The sequence below is a fragment of the Leuciscus leuciscus genome, assembly GCF_965113295.1.
Source record: "Leuciscus leuciscus genome assembly, chromosome: 25".
In the NCBI taxonomy this organism is placed as follows: Eukaryota; Metazoa; Chordata; class Actinopteri; order Cypriniformes; family Leuciscidae; genus Leuciscus; species Leuciscus leuciscus.
In genome coordinates this window covers 27133988-27157738 of record NC_138724.1, presented here as the reverse complement: position 1 = coordinate 27157738, position 23751 = coordinate 27133988, and the positions used below count along the sequence as shown (strand labels likewise).

Here is a 23751-nt window from a genome sequence, read left to right as displayed (position 1 = left end):
GGATGGTATTGAGTCGGGGAAAATTCACAAGCTAGATCATGTTTGATTTATATTGACTTACTTTAAGATCATCCTCCAGACGTCTCCCTTCGTACACCACACCAAAACCACCTTTCAATGATGGGAAAAACCATAAGGGGCAACCAAAAGAGTATCCCTCCGGAAGCAGTACCGCCAGACGCAAATACTGCTTCCTCAAGCCAAGGCGCAAGACGCTACACATGGGTTGCTCGCCCCGCAAGACGCAAAGGCGAGAGGAGGGATGATGCGTCTCCCATTGCAGCCCGCAAGACGCCAAGCTGCACGAGAGACGCCGACTGGAGTGGCCTTATGTGACGACCTGAAAAAAGAACAGATTTAACTTGGAAAATTCTTCCTATGAGATAATAAATAATTCTTTAGCTGAATTTTGCAAATAAAGATTTAGCTTAGTCTTGGACCAGTTTGTTAATTGAATAAACAATCAAATATTTGTCTGTGATAAATGTTAATATGAGATGTTTTATAGTGTGCAGCGCGTACTTACAATGAATAAACATTCAGTGTCTTTCGTCTTTGTGACGTATTTCACAGCCACCTGATGAACAAAACAAACAATTAATTTGTGTGTAGAAGCCATAAAATACACTAAGAAGGCTTAGAGTGATTTATCAGAAGGATGGTATTGAGTCGGGGAAAATTCACAAGCTAGATCATGTTTGATTTATATTGACTTACTTTAAGATCATCCTCCAGACGTCTCCCTTCGTACACCACACCAAAACCACCTTTCAATGATGGGAAAAACCATAAGGGGCAACCAAAAGAGTATCCCTCCGGAAGCAGTACCGCCAGACGCAAATACTGCTTCCTCAAGCCAAGGCGCAAGACGCTACACATGGGTTGCTCGCCCCGCAAGACGCAAAGGCGAGAGGAGGGATGATGCGTCTCCCATTGCAGCCCGCAAGACGCCAAGCTGCACGAGAGACGCCGACTGGAGTGGCCTTATGTGACGACCTGAAAAAAGAACAGATTTAACTTGGAAAATTCTTCCTATGAGATAATAAATAATTCTTTAGCTGATCTTAGGTTCGCTACCTTAAACCAGTTGTGCGACAGGATCCTCCCCAGACTAAGTCGCCGTCTTGGCTTCTCCTTTAGCAGAGCCCTGAGGAGGCGACAGCATTCTGTGCAGGAAGACGTCTGATTATTACCTTAAACTTTACATTATGTTTTGTATGACTGAATTATTCATTCTAGATCTCACCTGTTGACAGGTTGGGTCTGGACCATTGCTTCTTTTTCAGCAGCATCAGGTCATAGTCACTAGGGAAATGTCCACACAACATCACGAACATCAGAATCCCTAGTGACCATGCCGTCGCCTGCCTGCCGTAGTACTTCCCCCTGAGATAGTACTCGGGAGGACAGTACGCTGCTGTGCCTGAGGAAAGAGGTTATGTCTGATGAGTACTTTTGCATTATCTCGTAACTCATCACTGGAGTTAAAGTGCCAAACTGCAGCTTTGAGTGACAATACATACCACAGTATGACCTGTACGCCGAACTCCTCAGAATGTCCCCACACCCGAAGTCAATCAGCTTGACTTCAGATGTCTCGCTGTTGATCAGGAGATTGTCCAGTTTGATGTCACGGTGGAGAACTCTGCGAAGGCAGCACGTGTTGGCAGCGTGAGCCGCCTGCCTCATGATGTGCCGGACCTTCTCTTCATCGAGTCTTCCACCGTGACGCCTCATGAACTGGACCAGATCCTCACAGGGAGAGGGACATTCGAGGACCATGACGAAGTGGTCAGGGCGGTCCTGCCAGTCCAGCAGCCGGATGATCTCTGGCACACTGGGACCTTTACTGGCCAGGATGGTGAGGGCGATTTCTTTAGGAAGAGGCTTTGGATGATCAGGCTAGAAGAATTTGGTTTGCAAATAAATATTTAGCTCAGTCTTGGACCAGTTTGTTAATTGAATAAACAATCAAATATTTGTCTGTGATAAATGTTAATATGAGGTGTTTTAGCGTACTTACAATGACTAAACATTCAGTGTCTTTCGTCTTTGTGACGTATTTCACAGCCACCTGATGAACAAAACAAACAATTAATTTGTGTGTAGAAGCCATAAAATACACTAAGAGGGCTTAGAGTGATTTATCAGAAGGATGAGATTCAGTCAGGGGGAAAATTCACAAGCTAGATCATGTTTGATTTATATTGACTTACTTTGAGATCATCCTCCAGACGTCTCCCTTCATACACCACACCAAAACCACCTTTCCCCAGCTGATCACCAATAGTGTAGTGACTGAAGATGTAGTCTATTAAAAGACAAAATAACATAAAATTTCACAGAAGTGAGTGGAGTGTCTTGTGATATGCAAAATTGAATTCATATAGTTGTTCATTTTAATGTATTTTAAATAATTAACAGACTATATTGACATCATATATCATATCATTGTATCATATAATGGAGATCTCATGGCATTGATGTGGATTTTGGGATAATTTGTACTGACTTGTATTTGATATTGTGTGTAATAGTATTGAGTTTTTACGTGGTCAAAACAGAGATCTATTCATTGATATTCTCATAAGATGATCTGGTGTAATTTACCATCACTACTTCTTGCACCCCATGCTACCTTCCTCTTCTCTCCCTCATCCTGCGTCTGCTTCTCCTCTCCCTGACCTGAGCTGCTCTCTGGAGCCTGTTTGCAGGCAGCTCTAAAGAAAGAGGCCAGCCTCCTCCACCACTTCTTCCTCTTTATACTCTCCTGCACTCTCCCTGACTCCTTCCTCTCCTCCTCCTCGCCTCCTCCACCATTTTCTCCTTCTATGTCCATCAACCTCCTCAACTCCTCCTCACTTCCTTCCTCTCCTCCTCCTCTCTCCATAACCCTCCTCTTCTCCTCCTCTCCTCCTTCTCCTCTCTCCATCACCCTCATCTCCTCCTCCTCCTCCTCTCCTCCTCTCTCTATCACCCTCCTCTCTTTGCTCTTTCTCTGACCAGCAGCATCAACATGTGTCTCAATCTCATCGCGATGATGAGGATGTTGAACCGCCGTGTTGGTGCTGGGTTTTGGGGGTGTGCTTTGATGTTGATCGCACACCTCGCCAATAATCGGACTCACTTTACAAACTCGCTGTCCCATCGTCGCTGTGAAAAACCACTGTCTGACACTCTCGACCACTACAACAAACCCACAAAGTGTGTATGTCTGTGAAGATCTTATAAACAACGAAAGTTCTATTTGAACTGCCTATGACGTCATAAGACACAAACGCGCACAGCGGCCTTGAGCGTCTCAAAATACAAATGTTTGTTTTTAAAATAAAACATGTTTTTTAGGACCAAAAATCTTTCAGAACAGTGAGATAAGGCAAATATGATATTATATAAGCCCTATATTATATTATAAATGCTTAATATATATATAACTATGCTCTATCCAGGTGTTTTCGATGTTTTGACTGTTTAAAAAAAAAATCACAAACTGTGGCGCCCCTTTATAGACTATTTACTAGCTAATTCTCAAGACACTTAAGCTGAGCATCCTCTGATGATTTATTTATTTTATTTTGAAAAGGATTTAAGATATCAATATTATATTTTATTATTTTATTTATTTATTTATTTTATCATTAATTTTTATTTATTTTATTGGAGGCTGTAGGTTGTTTATTTGAGGGAGGGTTTTATTGGGGTATTAACAGTGTGGAACGATTATTTCATAAAATCATTGTTATTAGTCGTTGACTTGATGTTCCCAGCAGAAAAACCAATAAAGAAATTTAAATAAAATAAAAAAATCACATATATGTTTCTTATATATCACAGTCAACAAAAAATTAAATGTTTTGCTGAAGGGAAAACCTTTTATTATTAATATGAGTTGTTGCTGTAAATATTTTCACAATAGTTTCATGTGGCCAAACTTCTGTAGCCGTCAGTGTATTTGGCACGTTGCTAGTTTCTCCAGTAGAGGGCGTGTATTTAACATGTAATATGTTCAGATTTGATTTATCGTGTGCACTCTGCGGTTTTACTGTGAAAGGTTTATTGGTTTAAATCTCTTCTTTATCATACGAACTTGCTTCTTTCAGCAGTCAAGGTAATCCTGAGAAAGTGAGTGTTTCATGTGTCATAGTTCTGTCCTCTGATGTTAATAAACCAAAACTCAAGGTTCTCAAAATCAAACACTCCACTGGACTTCAGCAACCTGTCTGTATACCACTGGGCACTTTCTTTGTGTGTGTGTGTGTGTGTGTGTGTGTGTGTGTGAGTGAGTGAGTGAGTGTGTGTGTGTGTGTGTGTGTGTGTGTGTGTGTGTGTGTGTGTGTGTGTGTGTGTGTGTGTGTGTGTGTGTGTGAGTGAGTGAGTGAGTGAGTGAGTGTGTATCAAGTCTTTCTGTTTACAGTTTGTCATAAATTTCCCTTACTTTTTAATGTCTGTTTTTTTTCTCTCCATTGAACAAAAAGGAGTTATTTACCATCCAAGCTGCTCTTTTCACTGTGACCACAGCTGTCAAGTAATGCAAGATTGTATTAAATAACATTATTGGTCTATTTCTAAGCTGTTTTATGACTTCAGATGATTTATAGTGCATGTATAGTATTTATATAGAATATATTTTACAATTTTACGGATTTACAATTCTTCGGGTGTAACAATGTGAGGGTGAGTAAAACCCATCCTGATTTTACACACATCATAGAGAAAAGTGTGTTTGCAGGGCGAGTCGTGCTCCATAGTGACATCCAAACCTGTGCAATGTTCCAGCCCGTTGCTCTTCTTTCACTCCGGTCTTTGAAGATGCCTCTCCTTGGTCATACAAGGTTACAGAACTGGACCAGGAACAGGAATTTGCTTATACACTCCTAAACAAAATTCACAGGATGCCATGCATGTTCTGCTATAAATGCAGAGGATGTTGTGATTTCAGCCAGGAATGTTCAGTCAGATATAGTGAATTGCATGACAGAAGTACACAGTAAAAAAAATATGATCAACAAGTTATGACTTCATCAAAATAAGTTAAAACAATTGTAATAAATGTAATTTAAGTTGAAATGATTTAAACATTCAAGTTGATTACTTAAAAATTTAAGGCAGCAACTTTTTTTATTTTACAATGTAACACGTTTGAAATTTTGAAGTATAAATACTGAAATAGTATTTTCTTATAAAACACTTTGTTTTATTTTACATGGTTTTGCTTTGGAGAAAAGCAGACAATTTGATTCTCATTCCTTAGTAAGTAAACTTCACTTTAAAACACTTGCAGTCAAATAAATAACTTTCTATGTTATGAGGAATGAATTACATAAATACATTGTGTGACACAAGATGCAGCAGCTTATATCGCATTTTTCCAATGTTTTTTTTATTCAATTATTAATATAAAATGATTTAATTTCAGTTCACTGTTAAATAATGTTTGCCTCTAATATACTTTCATTTTCTTTGCTGTTTTAAATTTTTGTGATGTCAGTAAATAATAGATAGTCACTCAATCTCAATGCAAAATTCGTTTTTTTTTCATTAGCAGGGTGTTGCCTCGAGGCGTTCCCCAAAAAAGAATAATTTTACATTTTATGTGAACATTCCTTTCATAATGTGTAGGCTACAATAGAAAAAAAGGGCTATAATTATTTTTATTTTTTTTAAAGCTACAGGGTGAAGCTCTATAAATACTCCATGACTGAAATGTTTTGTGTATGTTCGCTTTCAGGCCCCAAAAACGCTGTTGTCGTGAAAAATGAACGGCCAAAAGGCATTCAAAAACGGCACCTAAGATACAACCTGTAATAGTAAAGAACATTTTATTTCATGTAACTTCAGTTGCATGTGTCAAGCAGTGCAAATCTTTGAATTGACTTATGAAAGCATTTTATCTCCTTAATTGTCAGTGTCCCGCTAGCCGGACGCTTGGCGCTCTTTTATTTTATTGCTTTTTTCCCCTACCAAACACTCAAAATTTCATTTTGAAATCGGACATTGCGTTACCGTGGAAAGGGTAGCCTACTTTAAAACCTTTTAGCGGGCTCCTCTCCCTATGGGCGGAATCATGTTTCATATTATAAAGTTTATTTTAACTATTTTATAATCAAAACTTTTTCTAATCTTGACAAAACACATCGTTGGAAATGTCTAAGACTCGAGGTTTCATATCTGGTGACTGTTTTGTGATAGAAGTAATATTGAGTCATACATTTATTAATTTGTTACTAGAGAACGCATTAAAAAAAGTATATGGAATGTGTGTGTCACCCGGTGGCTATTTTTGGTATTACACTTAAACAAGATATCAAAGGAACTTCAATATTTGTGATATCAAATTCAAATTTGGTTTAAAATGACTTTGATTTGATAGCAATTTTTGAATAAAAATAATTTTGTATAATATATACATTTGTATAAAATACAAAATGTTTAGTACAGTACATTTGCTTTACAGTAAACTCAGCTGAAGTGAAAGCACTTCAAAAAATGACAGTGTTTGAGTTAAAGTTAAAGTTTACTGTAAATCAAATGTACTGTACTAAACATTTTGTATTTTATACAAATGCATATATTATACAAAATTATTTTTATTCAAAAATTGCTATCAAATCAAAGTCATTTTAAACCAAATTTGATTTGATTTGTTTTCTTTAAAATGAGACCAAAATTAGGTCTGTATTCCACAGCCTTAACCATTTAAGTTTGAATAATGTATTCAAACAGTTAAAATCAAACCCCAATCACAGCATCATTTCGATTGATTAAAAATATCATCCACATTGATTGAGTCTGTCTTATGAAATAATTAAAAAATGACAAATAAACAAAATTATTTGTTACACTGTTAAATCTCTGCTTTCTTGTTCTTACTTTTTTAAAGTGATGTTTTAAGTGCATTGGTATGTTGTATTATATATGTATTTTGTTTTAAATTCGCCTGGCATTAATTTTAAAAACCTTTTAAATAAAATCCTGCGTTGACGTCACTCCTGTTCACTAGGAGGCGCCAAAGCCTAAACACTGGGCGAACGAACCGGAGAGAGCGGAGAGAGTGAGAGAATCAAGATGGCGATTGGACGTGCAGGTAACGCGCTCCGTTGCCATAGATACTGATTTTATCATCGAAAATAAACGCAATTTTCCTCATTATTACAGTGAAAGCTTCATGTTTTTTGTAATATATTTTATGGTTTCAAACATTTCACCGTTTTGTGTGTGGTCCCTGAACAGTAATAAATTAATGGATGGATGGAAAAGTGAGAGGGAAGATAGAAATCAATAAGCAGAACAAAGCATTATTGAACTTATTGAAAAATAAAGAATTATCTATCTATCTATCTATCTATCTATCTATCTATCTATCTATCTATCTATCTATCTATCTATCTATCTATCTATCTATCTATCTATCTATCTATCTATCTATCTATCTATCTATCTGTCTATCTGTCTGTCTGTCTGTCTGTCTGTCTGTCTGTCTGTCTATCTGTCTGTCTATCTTCCATATATCTATCTATCTATCTATCTATCTATCTATCTATCTATCTATCTATCTATCTATCTATCTATCTATCTATCTATCTATCTATCTATCTATCTGTCTGTCTGTCTGTCTGTCTATCTGTCTGTCTATCTTCCATCTATCTATCTATCTATCTATCTATCTATCTATCTATCTATCTATCTATCTATCTATCTATCTATCTATCTATCTATCTATCTATCTGTCTGTCTATCTTCCATCTATCTATCTATCTATCTATCTATCTATCTATCTATCTATCTATCTATCTATCTATCTATCTATCTATCTATCTATCTATCTATCTATCTATCTATCTAGCTATCTATCTATCTGTCTGTCTGTCTATCTGTCTGTCTGTCTATCTTCCATCTATCTATCTATCTATCTATCTATCTATCTTCCCTCTCTATCTATCTCTCTATCTATCTATCTATCTATCTATCTATCTGTCTATCTGTCTATCTGTCTGTCTATCTTCTATCTATCTATCTATCTATCTATCTATCTATCTATCTATCTATCTATCTATCTATCTATCTATCTATCTATCTATCTATCTATCTATCTGTCTGTCTGTCTGTCTGTCTGTCAGTTTATGAGGACCATAAACTTTCAAACTTTAGTCTTTTAAACTCTCTCTTTTAGTCTTTTAGTCTTCTCTCTCTCTCTCTCTCTCTCTCTCTCTCTCTCTCTCTCTCTCTCTCTCTCTCTCTCTCTCTCTCTCTCTCTCTCTCTCTCTCTCTCTCTCTCTCTCTCTCTCTCTCTCTCTAGCATATAAAACAGTTACGTTTATGAACTACATTTCAATTAAAATTCATTCTACTTCCTTACATTCAAATTTAAATTGCATTTCTTCATCCTGTTTGCCAACTCAATTCAAACTCATAATAACTAATGAATAATTAGATTTATAACATAGTAGCCTCATGTTTAATTACCATATTCACATACTCATAAGGTATTCATAAGAATACTTTTGCATGTTTTAAGCCTTAATCCACAGCAGCTCTCATCTGTGCTGCTCCAGATCCTGCTGTATCTCTCAGCAGCTTTCAGTGTGTTTTACTTTCTGTCCACCCTCTCTATGATCATCTACAAGAGTGAGTACTACTTATCAATGTCCTTTAATTGTATTTATTTATTTTGCTTAGTCAAGCATCACTTGTACTATTACGGTTATGAATTTGAACTAACCATAAGTATTAGGCTACATTTTATTGTACATTTGAACTCTTCCTGCTCTGTTTGTTCTACAGACATGCATGATACTTCCAATCATTTGTCTTGTTTTTTTTTTTAGAGTATTTTATTTTTCAGTTTTTAAATCCAGAATATACATGAAAACACAAACACACAACTCCAAACCCCTTCCCCAACCCACCCACGAACTGGAAAGAGAGGAGGAGAAAAAGTAAATAGATAAATAAAATTAATAAATAACGAAAATAATACTAATACTAATAATGATAAAATGAATTAATCAGTTTATTAAAAAAAAAAAACCCAAAAAACCCGAGAGGCAGGGAAGACAACAGTAAGCACTGACAACAAAGAGCTTGTAAAGACTACAACCCGTCCATCATAGGAGCTGACAACGTGTCCATATATGCTAAATAGGGCTGCCACATCTCTGTAAAAGTATTATAGTCATTCCTGAGTATATATGTAATTTTTTCAAGTGGAAGACAGCTATTCATTTCTGAAACCCATCGTCCTATGGAAAGTTGAGAGTCCGACTTCCATGTGATAGCGATGCACTTCCTTGCAACGCACAGGGCCAGTGAGAGGAACCTCTTTTGAGCTTTTCTTAATCGTGTATCAATATTTGTAGTATCTCCTAATAAGCAGATTTGAGGATCTAATGGGAGATGTAGTCCAAGGAGTTTGGTCATGATGTCAGAGAAGTCGTGCCAGAATGTGTTAAGTTTTGTGCATGACCAAGTGCAATGTAGGAATGAACCCTCTTCTATTCTACATCTAAAACACAGGTTAGGTATCTCAGATTTGTATTTATGTAATTTCTGTGGCGTAAGATAGGTTTGATGAAGAAAGTTATAATAAGTCAGCCTGTGTCTGGAATTAAGAGTGGCAGTTAAACTTTTTTGACACAATTCAGCCCAGAGCTCTGTACCCATTGTCACACCCAAGTCAGACTCCCATTTCTCCCTTGATTTATGTAAACCTGGTTTTAAAGCATTATCCATCAAAAGGGAGTACACTTTTGAGATAAGACGAGGTGTGTTACCCTCATGAAGCAGTTTTTCCAGATCGCTGAGCGTGGGTAAAGTCATTTCAGGTCCCAAAACAGATTTAAGAAATGATCTTAACTGTAAATAGCAAAAGAAGTTTCTGCTGGACAGATCATATTTCCTCCTTAGGTCCTCAAAAGACATTAGTCATCCATCCTTATAACAGTCCTCCAAATGATGAATCCCTTTTTGGTGCCACGTTTCCAGGATCTTATTATCCACTGACATAGGTACGAGTTCATTCTGTTTCAATGGTGTTCTGGGTGAAAATATATTTTTTAGTCCAATATTTTTCCGGACTTCATGCCATGTTTTGATGATATGAGTCAAGACAGGGTTGTCAGTTCTTCTGGAGATGGTTGAAGGTGTCCATTTATAGATAAAGTCTGCAGGAACATTTTCTTTAAGAGCATACATTCCAATTGAAACCCAAGGTGGGACATTTTCCTTTTCAAATAAAAAAGAGAGAAGTCGCATTTGGGCAGCCAGATAATGCTTTTCAAGGTTAGGCAGTCGAAGACCTCCAAGTTTGTAGTCCCATGTAAGTTTTTCCATTGAGATCCTTGGAGTCTTACCATTCCATATGAATTGTCTAATATGTTTGTTCAGATTTTTAAAGAAACTGGATGGCACTGGAATCAGTAAGGACTGAAAGAGGTACTGCAGCCTTGGTAATATATTCATTTTAATGCAATTTATTCGGCCAATCAAAGTAATCGGTAAATTTATCCATTTCTGTAAATCCTCTATTATTCTACTAACTAGTGGTAAGTAATTGAGTTTATACACATTTTTAAGATTGTTATCCACCATAATTCCAAGGTATCTTATCCCGCTTGGAGACCATTTAAATGGACCTCTTTGCTGATGTTCAGTGTAGTCAAAATTCGAGAGTGGGAGAATTTCACATTTGTCGTAATTTACCTTATATCCAGAGACAGATCCAAATGCATGCAAAACGGTTTTTAATTTAGCAAGGGAGTCAGATGGCTTTGTTAAATACAGAATTATATCATCTGCCATAAGATTGATTTTATGTATCGTCTGGTCCACTTTCACACCTTTTATCTCTGAATCTTGTCTGATTGTCTCGGCCAGAGGTTCAATAGCTATAACGAAAAGCCCGGGGGATAATGGACACCCTTGTCTGCTCGATCTGCTAAGGGGGAAGGCAGTGGACATTTGTCCATTGGTAATTATTTTGGCCTGTGGTTTTTTATACAGCGTTCTGACCCAATTAATAAAATAGGAGCCAAATCCAAATTTAGCTAGAACCTTAAATAGATATGGCCACTCAAGCCTATCAAAGGCCTTTTCCGCGTCCAGGGTAACGGCTATACTAGGTTCAGTACTGGAGGTTGCCATATGAATAACGTTAAATAACCTACACATATTATTGGCAGAGGATCTCTTCTGGATAAAGCCGACCTGGTCTCGGTTTATCAATTTTGGTAAGAATTCACTCAATCTGTATGCTATAGCTTTAGAAATCAATTTATAATCCGCATTTAGGATTGAGATTGGTCGGAAAGAGGAGCATTTTAAGGGGTCTTTGTTTTTTTTATGGATCACTGTAATTATAGCCATTGAAAATGAGTCGGGGAGGCTTTGTGTTTTAGATGCTAGATTAATTACATCCATAAGGAGAGGTATAAGCAAATCCTTAAACTCTTTATAAAATTCGGGGGGGGAACCCATCCTCCCCTGGTGATTTATTAGATTGCAGTGTAGCTAGAGCGTTTTCGATCTCTTTGGAGGTAAATGGTGAATCTAAATACCTCTGTTCGTCCTGACTCAGTTTAGGCAGATCAATATTATTTAAGAATGTATCTATCGTGGACGGATCTTCTGGTGATTCCGACTTATATAAATTAACATAAAACTTTTTAAAAGTTTCATTTATTTCTTTTGGGTTCTGTGTAATACAGCCACGTTCATCTTAAATTTGGTTAATTGTTTTTGAACTCTCCTCTTTCTTTAATTGCCAGGATAAGACTTTATGAGCCTTCTCCCCCAGCTCATAGTACCTTTGTTTCGTTCTCAAAATATCTTTCTCAGCCCTATAAGTGCATAATGTGTTATACTTGAGTTTTCTTTTTACCAATAAACTATATATCTTCTTATCTCTATGTTGCTGAAAGTCTTTTTCCAGCCCAAGAATTTCTTTTTCTAATTCTTCCACTTCTGCTACATATGATTTTTTAAGTCCTTTTGTATACGAGATTATTTGTCCTCTTAAATAAGCTTTTAACGTATCCCATAGTATGAAACTATTAGGGGAGGAAGGACAGTTTGTCTCACAGAATAGTTTGATTTGATCCCTGACAAATTTACAGAAGTCACTTTTTTTCAGGAGGGTTGGATTCAAACGCCACCTGTACATGCTGGCCATTTTCTCAGGCATTACTATAGATAGAGTGAGTGGAGAATGATCAGAAAGTATCCTTGGCAAATAATCAGACTCTAATGCTCTGTAAGCCACATGTGCTGACAGTAAGAAAAGATCAATTCTGGTATGTGAATTATGGCGATTTGAATAAAAAGAATAGTCTATGGTCTGGGGGTGTATTTGTCTCCAAACATCTATCATTTGTCTTGTTAAGGAGAGGTGTACAAAAATCAAGAGATGAAAATGCATGTATATCTTGTGTTTTTTATGCCGTTTGACAGCTCACGTGTTGAGTTACCCTGTTGGCCGACTCGCTCTAGACGTGTGTCTGCTGTTTCTTATGGCCGGTCTTGAGGTCCTGAGGGTGTACTGGGGTGAGATCCTATTTTTGTTTATTAAAAAAAACATATTTCAGTAAAACATTTTCATTGGCCTCATGTCAATCTCTTTTCCTCAGGGTTAAGGGGAAACCTACAGGAGAGCGAGGGCTACACGGGTTTGAATCTGATCGGCACCGGGGCCACAGTGCTGCTGGCGCTCTATTTCGTCATTTGGCAGTCGTACGTCCTGCGAGCTGATGTCATCATTGGCGCCATCTTGATCTGCTTTTACGGCCTAACAGGAATTGTGGGGTTCGGGACGTTGGCGGGATTCAGGAGGTCAGAGTTCACATGGTTGTAGTTTTGGACACCTGGGTTCTGTTACAAAATCTATGAGCTCCCTTGCTTAGTAAAGCTGCATCAAATGGATTTAAAATGCATGTCATCCAAACAGCATTTCTCAAGCAAAGTTCACAGGACTCTCAACTCGCCATTGATTTCAGTTGAGTTTGTCTGTTAGCATGTTGGTAAACTAATGACACATAATAAACATAAAAATATAAAACACACATGCAGTGCTCAACATTAACGCTTGTCCGCTTGTTCGGGACAAGTGGATTTTTTGAAGGGGCAAGTGAAAGAGATTTAACTTGCCCGACCGGATCAAATCGGCAATAACAAAAAATAACTAGGGAATCACTAAAACGCAAGAATGATTGTATTTTTTTATAAATGTAATTGATGGTGAATAATAATAATAATGTATAATGTACTGATGTTAACAAGGATGTGCTGTTGAGGCTCGCGCAGCCTCTTGAGGAGAAATCTAAACAAATGAGCGAAGCACACACAAAGAAACTCAGTTAACATACTGCGCCAAAATATAAAATGTGGATTTTTTATATTTATTATAACATATTATACAGGCAAGTAACATCACACGACCAAGAGTGCTGTTTTCATTACTTAATAATTCAGCGTTTTGAACGCATTGGTTGAGTCAAAGATTCAATGACCTATACAATCTCATAACATTATTTAGTGCATTTGTCATTTTTCAGTGTAAATTATTTAATTTGATTGGTTACTGCACTATAGTGTCTTATTATTCTAATGGAATTTATTGATCAAATTTAAGAAATTAAAATGAAAGAGGAAGGATACATTTAAAATGATCAGGAAAAAAAGGCTTTTTATAAAAATAAAATGCTCTACTGTAAATAGCACAAATATGCAGATTTAAATATGTCAAAACTCATATATTGCTTCATAATAAAATGTATTTGCAACACGAAAATCCTATTTTTTTCCGGAGAAGCAACTTTTTTGTACAATAACTGATTTACTTTTTCTTAAGGACAAGCACATGACAAGGCTTAATGTCTTAATGGATATTTCCATTTCAATACATTTCAGTATATCAATTATATTACACTGTTTTACACAAGAGTTAATGTGAAATGTTAATGTGAAATAATTTTCACCTTCCTGTAGTAGAGTATAATGTGATTATCTCAACAGCAAAGTCTATTGGAACTTTATGGGCCCTATCTCTCACCCAGCGCAATTGACTTTGTACACCGACGCATGTATAATTCCTATTTTGCACCCGCGCACAGCGGAGTTTTCCCTCCACAGACGCACGTCGGTAAACTAGGAAATACACTTGCGCTCCCGGGGGCGGTTCAGCGAAAAGAGGAGACGTGTTCCGGCGCAAACGTTCCCTGGTGTTATTTTGCAGGTTTAGAAAACAATTCCGCCACTGACTAAGAAAAACCTAGTCTAAAGTCAGTGGCATGTTGTGCATGTTATTCATATGCTATTTTAAGGGCGCATTCTTGGCCATAATCAATGTAGCGTGTGCACAACGCACATACACTTTGATTCTATCATCTACACAGAAGCAGCATTTCTAATTTTTGCAAATCAGACATTATTACAATAGATAGATAGATAGATAAACAGTTTATTATAAAAGCGTACATCTAGCTTACACATTTACCCAAATTATCATACGCCTGTTTAACCGAAGCTAATTTGGGTGTGTTTCTCCATCCCCAATGTCACTTCTCAGTCTTTTACGGCCCTGACGAGAACGTCGGTCTCCTCGGCTGTGAACCGCTCCTGGCGCGCGCCTGGCAAATCCGCCTTTATAATAGGAATCCGCCATGGAACAAGCGTGCCTGCTAGCTTAAAGGGAATGTGAGATATCGCTCTGATTGGTTTATTTCACGTTACGCCCAAACCACACCTATGAATAATGAAACTACTTCAGACCAACCCATTTTAGATCCGCCCACAAAGTTACTTGCGTTTCGCGCTTGATACTTGCGTTTCAGATCGTTAAAATAGGGCCCTAAGTCTTTTTGTGTTTTATGTAATGAGCACTGCGAATTTGTGAGTTGTTGTGTACTGTATGTCTTTGTAGAGCATTTCTTTTACGTTCTACCTATGTAGGCAGCTTGCTAGGTTTTTGAACAAAGCCTGTAAGTTGTACTATATATATTTATGTTTTATGTCTATGTCTTGGCTGTCAGAATAACCCAGACTGTAACTCATGAGATGTATGCACACTATTAAGTGTGCTTTATATTGAGCAAGTGTTTGTGGTGTTGATTATGTGTCTTGTTTTCTTTTCTAGTGTTTACTCCTGACTGTGGCTTCAGCTGACAGGCTGCTGGAGATTTCCAACTACTGTTCCTTATATGTAAATACAAGTTTGATTACAATTTATAATCTGTCATAGCATTTTCATTTAAAAAGAAAACCTGGCAACTGATGTTGTTTTTAAACAAAAGCCTGATGTAGAATTGAACAGCTTTTTCTAGGACACTTTACCTGTCATTTAAAAACAGATTTATTAGAATTTTTTTTTTTGTTGTTAGACAAAGTAGACAAAGTTAGCAACTGCACTTTTAATGTGTAAGAAGCCTGTTTCTTTTTTACTAAAAAGTACTATTTATAAACCATTGTTCAAATATTAAGAATGCATTACTTTTGTCTTTTGCACTTTTGTTAGACAAATGAAAATGAAGAAGACCTTATTTAAACATAAACTTGTCTGATGCTTTGTTTATAGTGTCGATCATGTGACAGTTTACTTTGGTGTGACAAACAGAAAAGAAAAAAGTTACTACAGTAGTAAGTAAGTAAGTAAGTAATCTTTATTTATATAGCACCTTTCACAGACAAGGGCCACAAAGTGCTTCACAACACAGTTTAAATCAAAAAAAAAAAAAAAAAAAACATGCAATGAAAACAACACAGTACATATGTTTAGTAAACAATTGAGTGTTATAAAAGTTATAAACCATTTTATGGTGGACCATTTCATAAAAAAAACGTACTCGGTTACTAACGTAACCTCGGTTCTCTCTAGAGAGGGAACGAGTACTGCGTAATATCTTACGCTATGGGGAAACTTTTTTCCGCGAGATACTGAAGCCAAAAATTATCCTTAATTTTGGAATAATGTAAAACGCGTTGCGGCAGCATGCATACATAGGCGAAACAGTTCGCGCGCCTATTAGCTGCTCTGCGGCAACTGCAGCAGCCTATCGAAAGGCCCCGTCGTGACGTCAGCTCCAATGAGGGCGCTTCGCGCCCACTGCGTCACGTCCCGCCGAAACGGGCGTGGCCTTGGGCTATAAATGTAGTTCGAGAGGCTGGTATAGCTGGTTTTCATCGCCGGAGCGAACCAGAGCGTGTTGCAGGCACGGCAAGATACGCAGTACTCGTTCCCTCTCTAGAGAGAACCGAGGTTACGTTAGTAACTGAGAACGTTCTCTTACGAGAGGTTCTCTCGTACTGCGTAATATAATATCAAAGTCCCAAGGGCATTTGCCCGGGGCCCATATAGCACATGATTATCATGGGACTCACAGAGAGTCCAGGAAGAGGGGCTAGAATAGCATCATTCCTATAATAGATAGCATCCTATAAGGAGCAATTATATCAATAGTGTTTTACACACAGCCAGGGCAAAACTCGGCCTAGTCTGGTGAATATTATGGGTCTTACACACTGCCCATAGAGCTGCACGATCGATCAGCGAGCGTTGCTCAAGCAGTTTTAGTATTCTGGGCCGAAAACATCGGGGAAGACAATACCGATTTAACAGACCGAAAGCAGCTTAGCCTGTAAAGCGGGAACCTCCAGGTTATAAAACCTTATAAATGTAGACGGGGAGGCCCAGCCTGCCGCCATACATATATCTTGTAAGGCAATCCCACTAGACCAAGCCCACGATGAGGCCATGCCTCTTGTGGAGTGCGCTCTAACACCTAACGGGCACTGCAGACCCTCATTGGAGCTGACGTCACGACGGGGCCTTTCGATAGGCTGCTGCAGTTGCCGCAGAGCAGCTAATAGGCGCGCGAGCTGTTTCGCCTATGTCTGCATGCTGCCGCAACGCGTTTTACATTATTCCAAAATTAAGGATAATTTTTGGCTTCAGTATCTCGCGGAAAAGAGATTTCCCCATAGCGTAAGATATTACGCAGTACGAGAGAACCTCTCGTAAGAGAACTCATGTTTTGTTAAAATGTCCCTACACCTTTGCCTTAAAGACTTTACATTATAAATAGGTTTAAAGGAATACAACAAGTTATTTGATATCATGTTCTCTCCATTACTCGAAGATCCGTGAGCGAGCAGCATCTGGTGGCTTCATCACAATGAGGTACGAAGTCAAAAGGACAAGCACATTTGGACAGCTGTGGCAGGAACTTCAGGAATGGAGGGGAAATGATGGGAAAAACCATAAGGGGCAACCAAAAGAGTATCCCTCCGGAAGCAGTACCGCCAGACGCAAATACTGCTCCCTCAAGCCAAGGCGCAAGACGCTACACATGGGTTGCTCGCCCCGCAAGACGCAAAGGCGAGAGGAGGGATGATGCGTCTCCCATTGCAGCCCGCAAGACGCCAAGCTGCACGAGAGACGCCGACTGGAGTGGCCTTATGTGACGACCTGAAAAAAGAACAGATTTAACTTGGCAAATTCTTCCTATGAGATAATAAATAATTCTTTTGCAGAATTTTGCAAATAAAGATTTAGCTTAGTCTTGGACCAGTTTGTTAATTGAATAAACAATCAAATATTTGTCTGTGATAAATGTTAATATGAGATGTTTTATAGTGTGCAGCGCGTACTTACAATGAATAAACATTCAGTGTCTTTCGTCTTTGTGACGTATTTCACAGCCACCTGATGAACAAAACAAACAATTAATTTGTGTGTAGAAGCCATAAAATACACTAAGAAGGCTTAGAGTGATTTATCAGAAGGATGGTATTGAGTCGGGGAAAATTCACAAGCTAGATCATGTTTGATTTATATTGACTTACTTTAAGATCATCCTCCAGACGTCTCCCTTCGTACACCACACCAAAACCACCTTTCAATGATGGGAAAAACCATAAGGGGCAACCAAAAGAGTATCCCTCCGGAAGCAGTACCGCCAGACGCAAATACTGCTCCCTCAAGCCAAGGCGCAAGACGCTACACATGGGTTGCTCGCCCCGCAAGACGCAAAGGCGAGAGGAGGGATGATGCGTCTCCCATTGCAGCCCGCAAGACGCCAAGCTGCACGAGAGACGCCGACTGGAGTGGCCTTATGTGACGACCTGAAAAAAGAACAGATTTAACTTGGAAAATTCTTCCTATGAGATAATAAATAATTCTTTAGCTGAATTTTGCAAATAAAGATTTAGCTTAGTCTTGGACCAGTTTGTTAATTGAATAAACAATCAAATATTTGTCTGTGATAAATGTTAATATGAGATGTTTTATAGTGTGCAGCGCGTACTTACAATGAATAAACATTCAGTGTCTTTCGTCTTTGTGACGTATTTCACAGCCACCTGATGAACAAAACAAACAATTAATTTGTGTGTAGAAGCCATAAAATACACTAAGAAGGCTTAGAGTGATTTATCAGAAGGATGGTATTGAGTCGGGGAAAATTCACAAGCTAGATCATGTTTGATTTATATTGACTTACTTTAAGATCATCCTCCAGACGTCTCCCTTCGTACACCACACCAAAACCACCTTTCAATGATGGGAAAAACCATAAGGGGCAACCAAAAGAGTATCCCCCCGGAAGCAGTACCGCCAGACGCAAATACTGCTCCCTCAAGCCAAGGCGCAAGACGCTACACATGGGTTGCTCGCCCCGCAAGACGCAAAGGCGAGAGGAGGGATGATGCGTCTCCCATTGCAGCCCGCAAGACGCCAAGCTGCACGAGAGACGCCGACTGGAGTGGCCTTATGTGACGACCTGAAAAAAGAACAGATTTAACTTGGAAAATTCTTCCTATGAGATAATAAATAATTCTTTAGCTGATCTTAGGTTCGCTACCTTAAACCAGTTGTGCGACAGGATCCTCCCCAGACTAAGTCGCCGTCTTGGCTTCTCCTTTAGCAGAGCCCTGAGGAGGCGACAGCATTCTGTGCAGGAAGACGTCTGATTATTACCTTAAACTTTACATTATGTTTTGTATGACTGAATTATTCATTCTAGATCTCACCTGTTGACAGGTTGGGTCTGGACCATTGCTTCTTTTTCAGCAGCATCAGGTCATAGTCACTAGGGAAATGTCCACACAACATCACGAACATCAGAATCCCTAGTGACCATGCCGTCGCCTGCCTGCCGTAGTACTTCCCCCTGAGATAGTACTCGGGAGGACAGTACGCTGCTGTGCCTGAGGAAAGAGGTTATGTCTGATGAGTACTTTTGCATTATCTCGTAACTCATCACTGGAGTTAAAGTGCCAAACTGCAGCTTTGAGTGACAATACATACCACAGTATGACCTGTACGCCGAACTCCTCAGAATGTCCCCACACCCGAAGTCAATCAGCTTGACTTCAGATGTCTCGCTGTTGATCAGGAGATTGTCCAGTTTGATGTCACGGTGGAGAACTCTGCGAAGGCAGCACGTGTTGGCAGCGTGAGCCGCCTGCCTCATGATGTGCCGGACCTTCTCTTCATCGAGTCTTCCACCGTGACGCCTCATGAACTGGACCAGATCCTCACAGGGAGAGGGACATTCGAGGACCATGACGAAGTGGTCAGGGCGGTCCTGCCAGTCCAGCAGCCGGATGATCTCTGGCACACTGGGACCTTTACTGGCCAGGATGGTGAGGGCGATTTCTTTAGGAAGAGGCTTTGGATGATCAGGCTAGAAGAATTTGGTTTGCAAATAAATATTTAGCTCAGTCTTGGACCAGTTTGTTAATTGAATAAACAATCAAATATTTGTCTGTGATAAATGTTAATATGAGGTGTTTTAGCGTACTTACAATGACTAAACATTCAGTGTCTTTCGTCTTTGTGACGTATTTCACAGCCACCTGATGAACAAAACAAACAATTAATTTGTGTGTAGAAGCCATAAAATACACTAAGAGGGCTTAGAGTGATTTATCAGAAGGATGAGATTCAGTCAGGGGGAAAATTCACAAGCTAGATCATGTTTGATTTATATTGACTTACTTTGAGATCATCCTCCAGACGTCTCCCTTCATACACCACACCAAAACCACCTTTCCCCAGCTGATCACCAATAGTGTAGTGACTGAAGATGTAGTCTATTAAAAGACAAAATAACATAAAATTTCACAGAAGTGAGTGGAGTGTCTTGTGATATGCAAAATTGAATTCATATAGTTGTTCATTTTAATGTATTTTAAATAATTAACAGACTATATTGACATCATATATCATATCATTGTATCATATAATGGAGATCTCATGGCATTGATGTGGATTTTGGGATAATTTGTACTGACTTGTATTTGATATTGTGTGTAATAGTATTGAGTTTTTACGTGGTCAAAACAGAGATCTATTCATTGATATTCTCATAAGATGATCTGGTGTAATTTACCATCACTACTTCTTGCACCCCATGCTACCTTCCTCTTCTCTCCCTCATCCTGCGTCTGCTTCTCCTCTCCCTGACCTGAGCTGCTCTCTGGAGCCTGTTTGCAGGCAGCTCTAAAGAAAGAGGCCAGCCTCCTCCACCACTTCTTCCTCTTTATACTCTCCTGCACTCTCCCTGACTCCTTCCTCTCCTCCTCCTCGCCTCCTCCACCATTTTCTCCTTCTATGTCCATCAACCTCCTCAACTCCTCCTCACTTCCTTCCTCTCCTCCTCCTATCTCCATAACCCTCCTCTTCTCCTCCTCTCCTCCTTCTCCTCTCTCCATCACCCTCATCTCCTCCTCCTCCTCCTCTCCTCCTCTCTCTATCACCCTCCTCTCTTTGCTCTTTCTCTGACCAGCAGCATCAACATGTGTCTCAATCTCATCGCGATGATGAGGATGTTGAACCGCCGTGTTGGTGCTGGGTTTTGGGGGTGTGCTTTGATGTTGATCGCACACCTCGCCAATAATCGGACTCACTTTACAAACTCGCTGTCCCATCGTCGCTGTGAAAAACCACTGTCTGACACTCTCGACCACTACAACAAACCCACAAAGTGTGTATGTCTGTGAAGATCTTATAAACAACGAAAGTTCTATTTGAACTGCCTATGACGTCATAAGACACAAACGCGCACAGCGGCCTTGAGCGTCTCAAAATACAAATGTTTGTTTTTAAAATAAAACATGTTTTTTAGGACCAAAAATCTTTCAGAACAGTGAGATAAGGCAAATATGATATTATATAAGCCCTATATTATATTATAAATGCTTAATATATATATAACTATGCTCTATCCAGGTGTTTTCGATGTTTTGACTGTTTAAAAAAAAAATCACAAACTGTGGCGCCCCTTTTTAGACTATTTACTAGCTAATTCTCAAGACACTTAAGCTGAGCATCCTCTGATGATTTATTTATTTTATTTTGAAAAGGATTTAAGATATCAATATTATATTTTATTATTTTATTTATTTATTTATTTTATCATTAATTTTTATTTTTTTTATTGGAGGCTGTAGGTTGTTTATTTGAGGGAGGGTTTTATTGGGGTATTAACAGTGTGGAACGATTATTTCATAAAATCATTGTTATTAGTCGTTGACTTGATGTTCCCAGCAGAAAAACCAATAAAGAAATTTAAATAAAATAAAAAAATCACATATATGTTTCTTATATATCACAGTCAACAAAAAATTAAATGTTTTGCTGAAGGGAAAACCTTTTATTATTAATATGAGTTGTTGCTGTAAATATTTTCACAATAGTTTCATGTGGCCAAACTACTGTAGCCGTCAGTGTATTTGGCACGTTGCTAGTTTCTCCAGTAGAGGGCGTGTATTTAACATGTAATATGTTCAGATTTGATTTATCGTGTGCACTCTGTGGTTTTACTGTGACAGGTTTATTGGTTTAAATCTCTTCTTTATCATACGAACTTGCTTCTTTCAGCAGTCAAGGTAATCCTGAGAAAGTGAGTGTTTCATGTGTCATAGTTCTGTCCTCTGATGTTAATTATAAACCAAAACTCAAGGTTCTCAAAATCAAACACTCCACTGGACTTCAGCAACCTGTCTGTATACCACTGGGCACTTTGTGTGTGTGTGTGTGTGTGTGTGTGTGTGTGTGTGTGTGTGTGTGTGTGAGTGAGTGAGTGTGTGTGTGTGTGTGTGTGTGAGTGAGTGAGTGTGTATCAAGTCTTTCTGTTTACAGTTTGTCATAAATTTCCCTTACTTTTTAATGTCTGTTTTTTTCTCTCCATTGAACAAAAAGGAGTTATTTACCATCCAAGCTGCTCTTTTCAATGTGACCACAGCTGTCAAGTAATGCAAGATTGTATTAAATAACATTATTGGTCTATTTCTAAGCTGTTTTATGACTTCAGATGATTTATAGTGCATGTATAGTATTTATATATAGTCTTTTGGAGCTTGACATCTGCTCCCCATCCACTTTCATTCCACAAAAGAACATTTTACGGGTTTACAATTTTACGGATTTACAATTCTTCGGGTGTAACAATGTGAGGGTGAGTAAAACCCATCCTGATTTTACACACATCATAGAGAAAAGTGTGTTTGCAGGGCGAGTCGTGCTCCATAGTGACATCCAAACCTGTGCAATGTTCCAGCCCGTTGCTCTTCTTTCACTCCGGTCTTTGAAGATGCCTCTCCTTGGTCATACAAGGTTACAGAACTGGACCAGGAACAGGAATTTGCTTATACACTCCTAAACAAAATTCACAGGATGCCATGCATGTTCTGCTATAAATGCAGAGGATGTTGTGATTTCAGCCAGGAATGTTCAGTCAGATATAGTGAATTGCATGACAGAAGTACACAGTAAAAAAAATATGATCAACAAGTTATGACTTCATCAAAATAAGTTAAAACAATTGTAATAAATGTAATTTAAGTTGAAATGATTTAAACATTCAAGTTGATTATACTTAAAAATTTAAGGCAGCAACTTTTTTTATTTTACAGTGTAACACGTTTGAAATTTTGAAGTATAAATACTGAAATAGTATTTTCTTATAAAACACTTTGTTTTATTTTACATGGTTTTGCTTTGGAGAAAAGCAGACAATTTGATTCTCATTCCTTAGTAAGTAAACTTCACTTTAAAACACTTGCAGTCAAATAAATAACTTTCTATGTTATGAGGAATGAATTACATAAATACATTGTGTGACACAAGATGCAGCAGCTTATATCGCATTTTTCCAATGTTTTTTTTATTCAATTATTAATATAAAATGATTTAATTTCAGTTCACTGTTAAATAATGTTTGCCTCTAATATACTTTCATTTTCTTTGCTGTTTTAAATTTTTGTGATGTCAGTAAATAATGGATAGTCACTCAATCTCAATGCAAAATTCGTTTTTTTTTCATTAGCAGGGTGTTGCCTCGAGGCGTTCCCCCCAAAAAGAATAATTTTACATTTTATGTGAACATTCCTTTCATAATGTGTAGGCGACAATAGAAAAAAAGGGCTATAATTATTTTTATTTTTTTTAAAGCTACAGGGTGAAGCTCTATAAATACTCCATGACTGAAATGTTTTGTGTATGTTCGCTTTCAGGCCCCAAAAACGCTGTTGTCGTGAAAAATGAACGGCCAAAAGGCATTCAAAAACGGCACCTAAGATACAACCTGTAATAGTAAAGAACATTTTATTTCATGTAACTTCAGTTGCATGTGTCAAGCAGTGCAAATCTTTGAATTGACTTATGAAAGCATTTTATCTCCTTAATTGTCAGTGTCCCGCTAGCCGGACGCTTGGCGCTCTTTTATTTTATTGCTTTTTTCCCCTACCAAACACTCAAAATTT

General features: G+C 38.2%; 2 protein-coding genes across 4 annotated transcripts in view; one reads left to right on the top strand and one right to left on the bottom strand.

The window, feature by feature from the left end:
• Positions 1-216: 216 nt before the first annotated feature.
• Positions 217-23751, bottom strand: part of LOC309490690 (uncharacterized protein) — a 55348-nt gene continuing 31813 nt past the window's right edge. Inside the window, exons 3-10 of the mRNA XM_082159896.1 lie at positions 19292-19670; positions 19015-19191; positions 18846-18934; positions 2611-2704; positions 2217-2311; positions 1524-1902; positions 1247-1423; positions 217-1166 (exon numbers count right to left, since the gene is read on the bottom strand). Coding sequence (XP_082016022.1) covers positions 1033-1166; positions 1247-1423; positions 1524-1902; positions 2217-2311; positions 2611-2704; positions 18846-18934; positions 19015-19191; positions 19292-19670 — 1524 coding nt within the window. The 3' untranslated portion in view covers positions 217-1032. The remainder of the gene's footprint in view (positions 1167-1246; positions 1424-1523; positions 1903-2216; positions 2312-2610; positions 2705-18845; positions 18935-19014; positions 19192-19291; positions 19671-23751) is intronic.
• LOC309490127 (transmembrane protein 80-like) lies at positions 12384-18318 on the top strand. Of its 3 annotated transcripts, none has more exons than XM_082159162.1 (5): positions 12384-12537; positions 12621-12822; positions 15125-15190; positions 15563-15632; positions 17124-18318. In XM_082159162.1, exons 1-3 carry the CDS (start codon positions 12411-12413, stop codon positions 15135-15137), a joined length of 342 nt encoding a protein of 113 aa, XP_082015288.1. In that variant the 5' UTR covers positions 12384-12410; the 3' UTR covers positions 15138-15190; positions 15563-15632; positions 17124-18318. The 3 variants fall into 3 exon arrangements, with proteins under 3 accessions (XP_082015288.1, XP_082015287.1, XP_082015286.1); XM_082159161.1 differs by having other exon boundaries at positions 15563-15636; XM_082159160.1 differs by lacking the exon at positions 15563-15632.

Bases quoted from the DNA above. Each gene is read 5' to 3' on its own strand.
- LOC309490127 (XM_082159160.1), top strand. From the start codon at position 12,411: ATGTATATCTTGTGTTTTTTATGCCGTTTGACAGCTCACGTGTTGAGT. The intron at 12,538-12,620 runs GTGAGATCCTAT...TCTTTTCCTCAG, and splicing joins GGTCCTGAGGGTGTACTGGG to GGTTAAGGGGAAACCTACAG.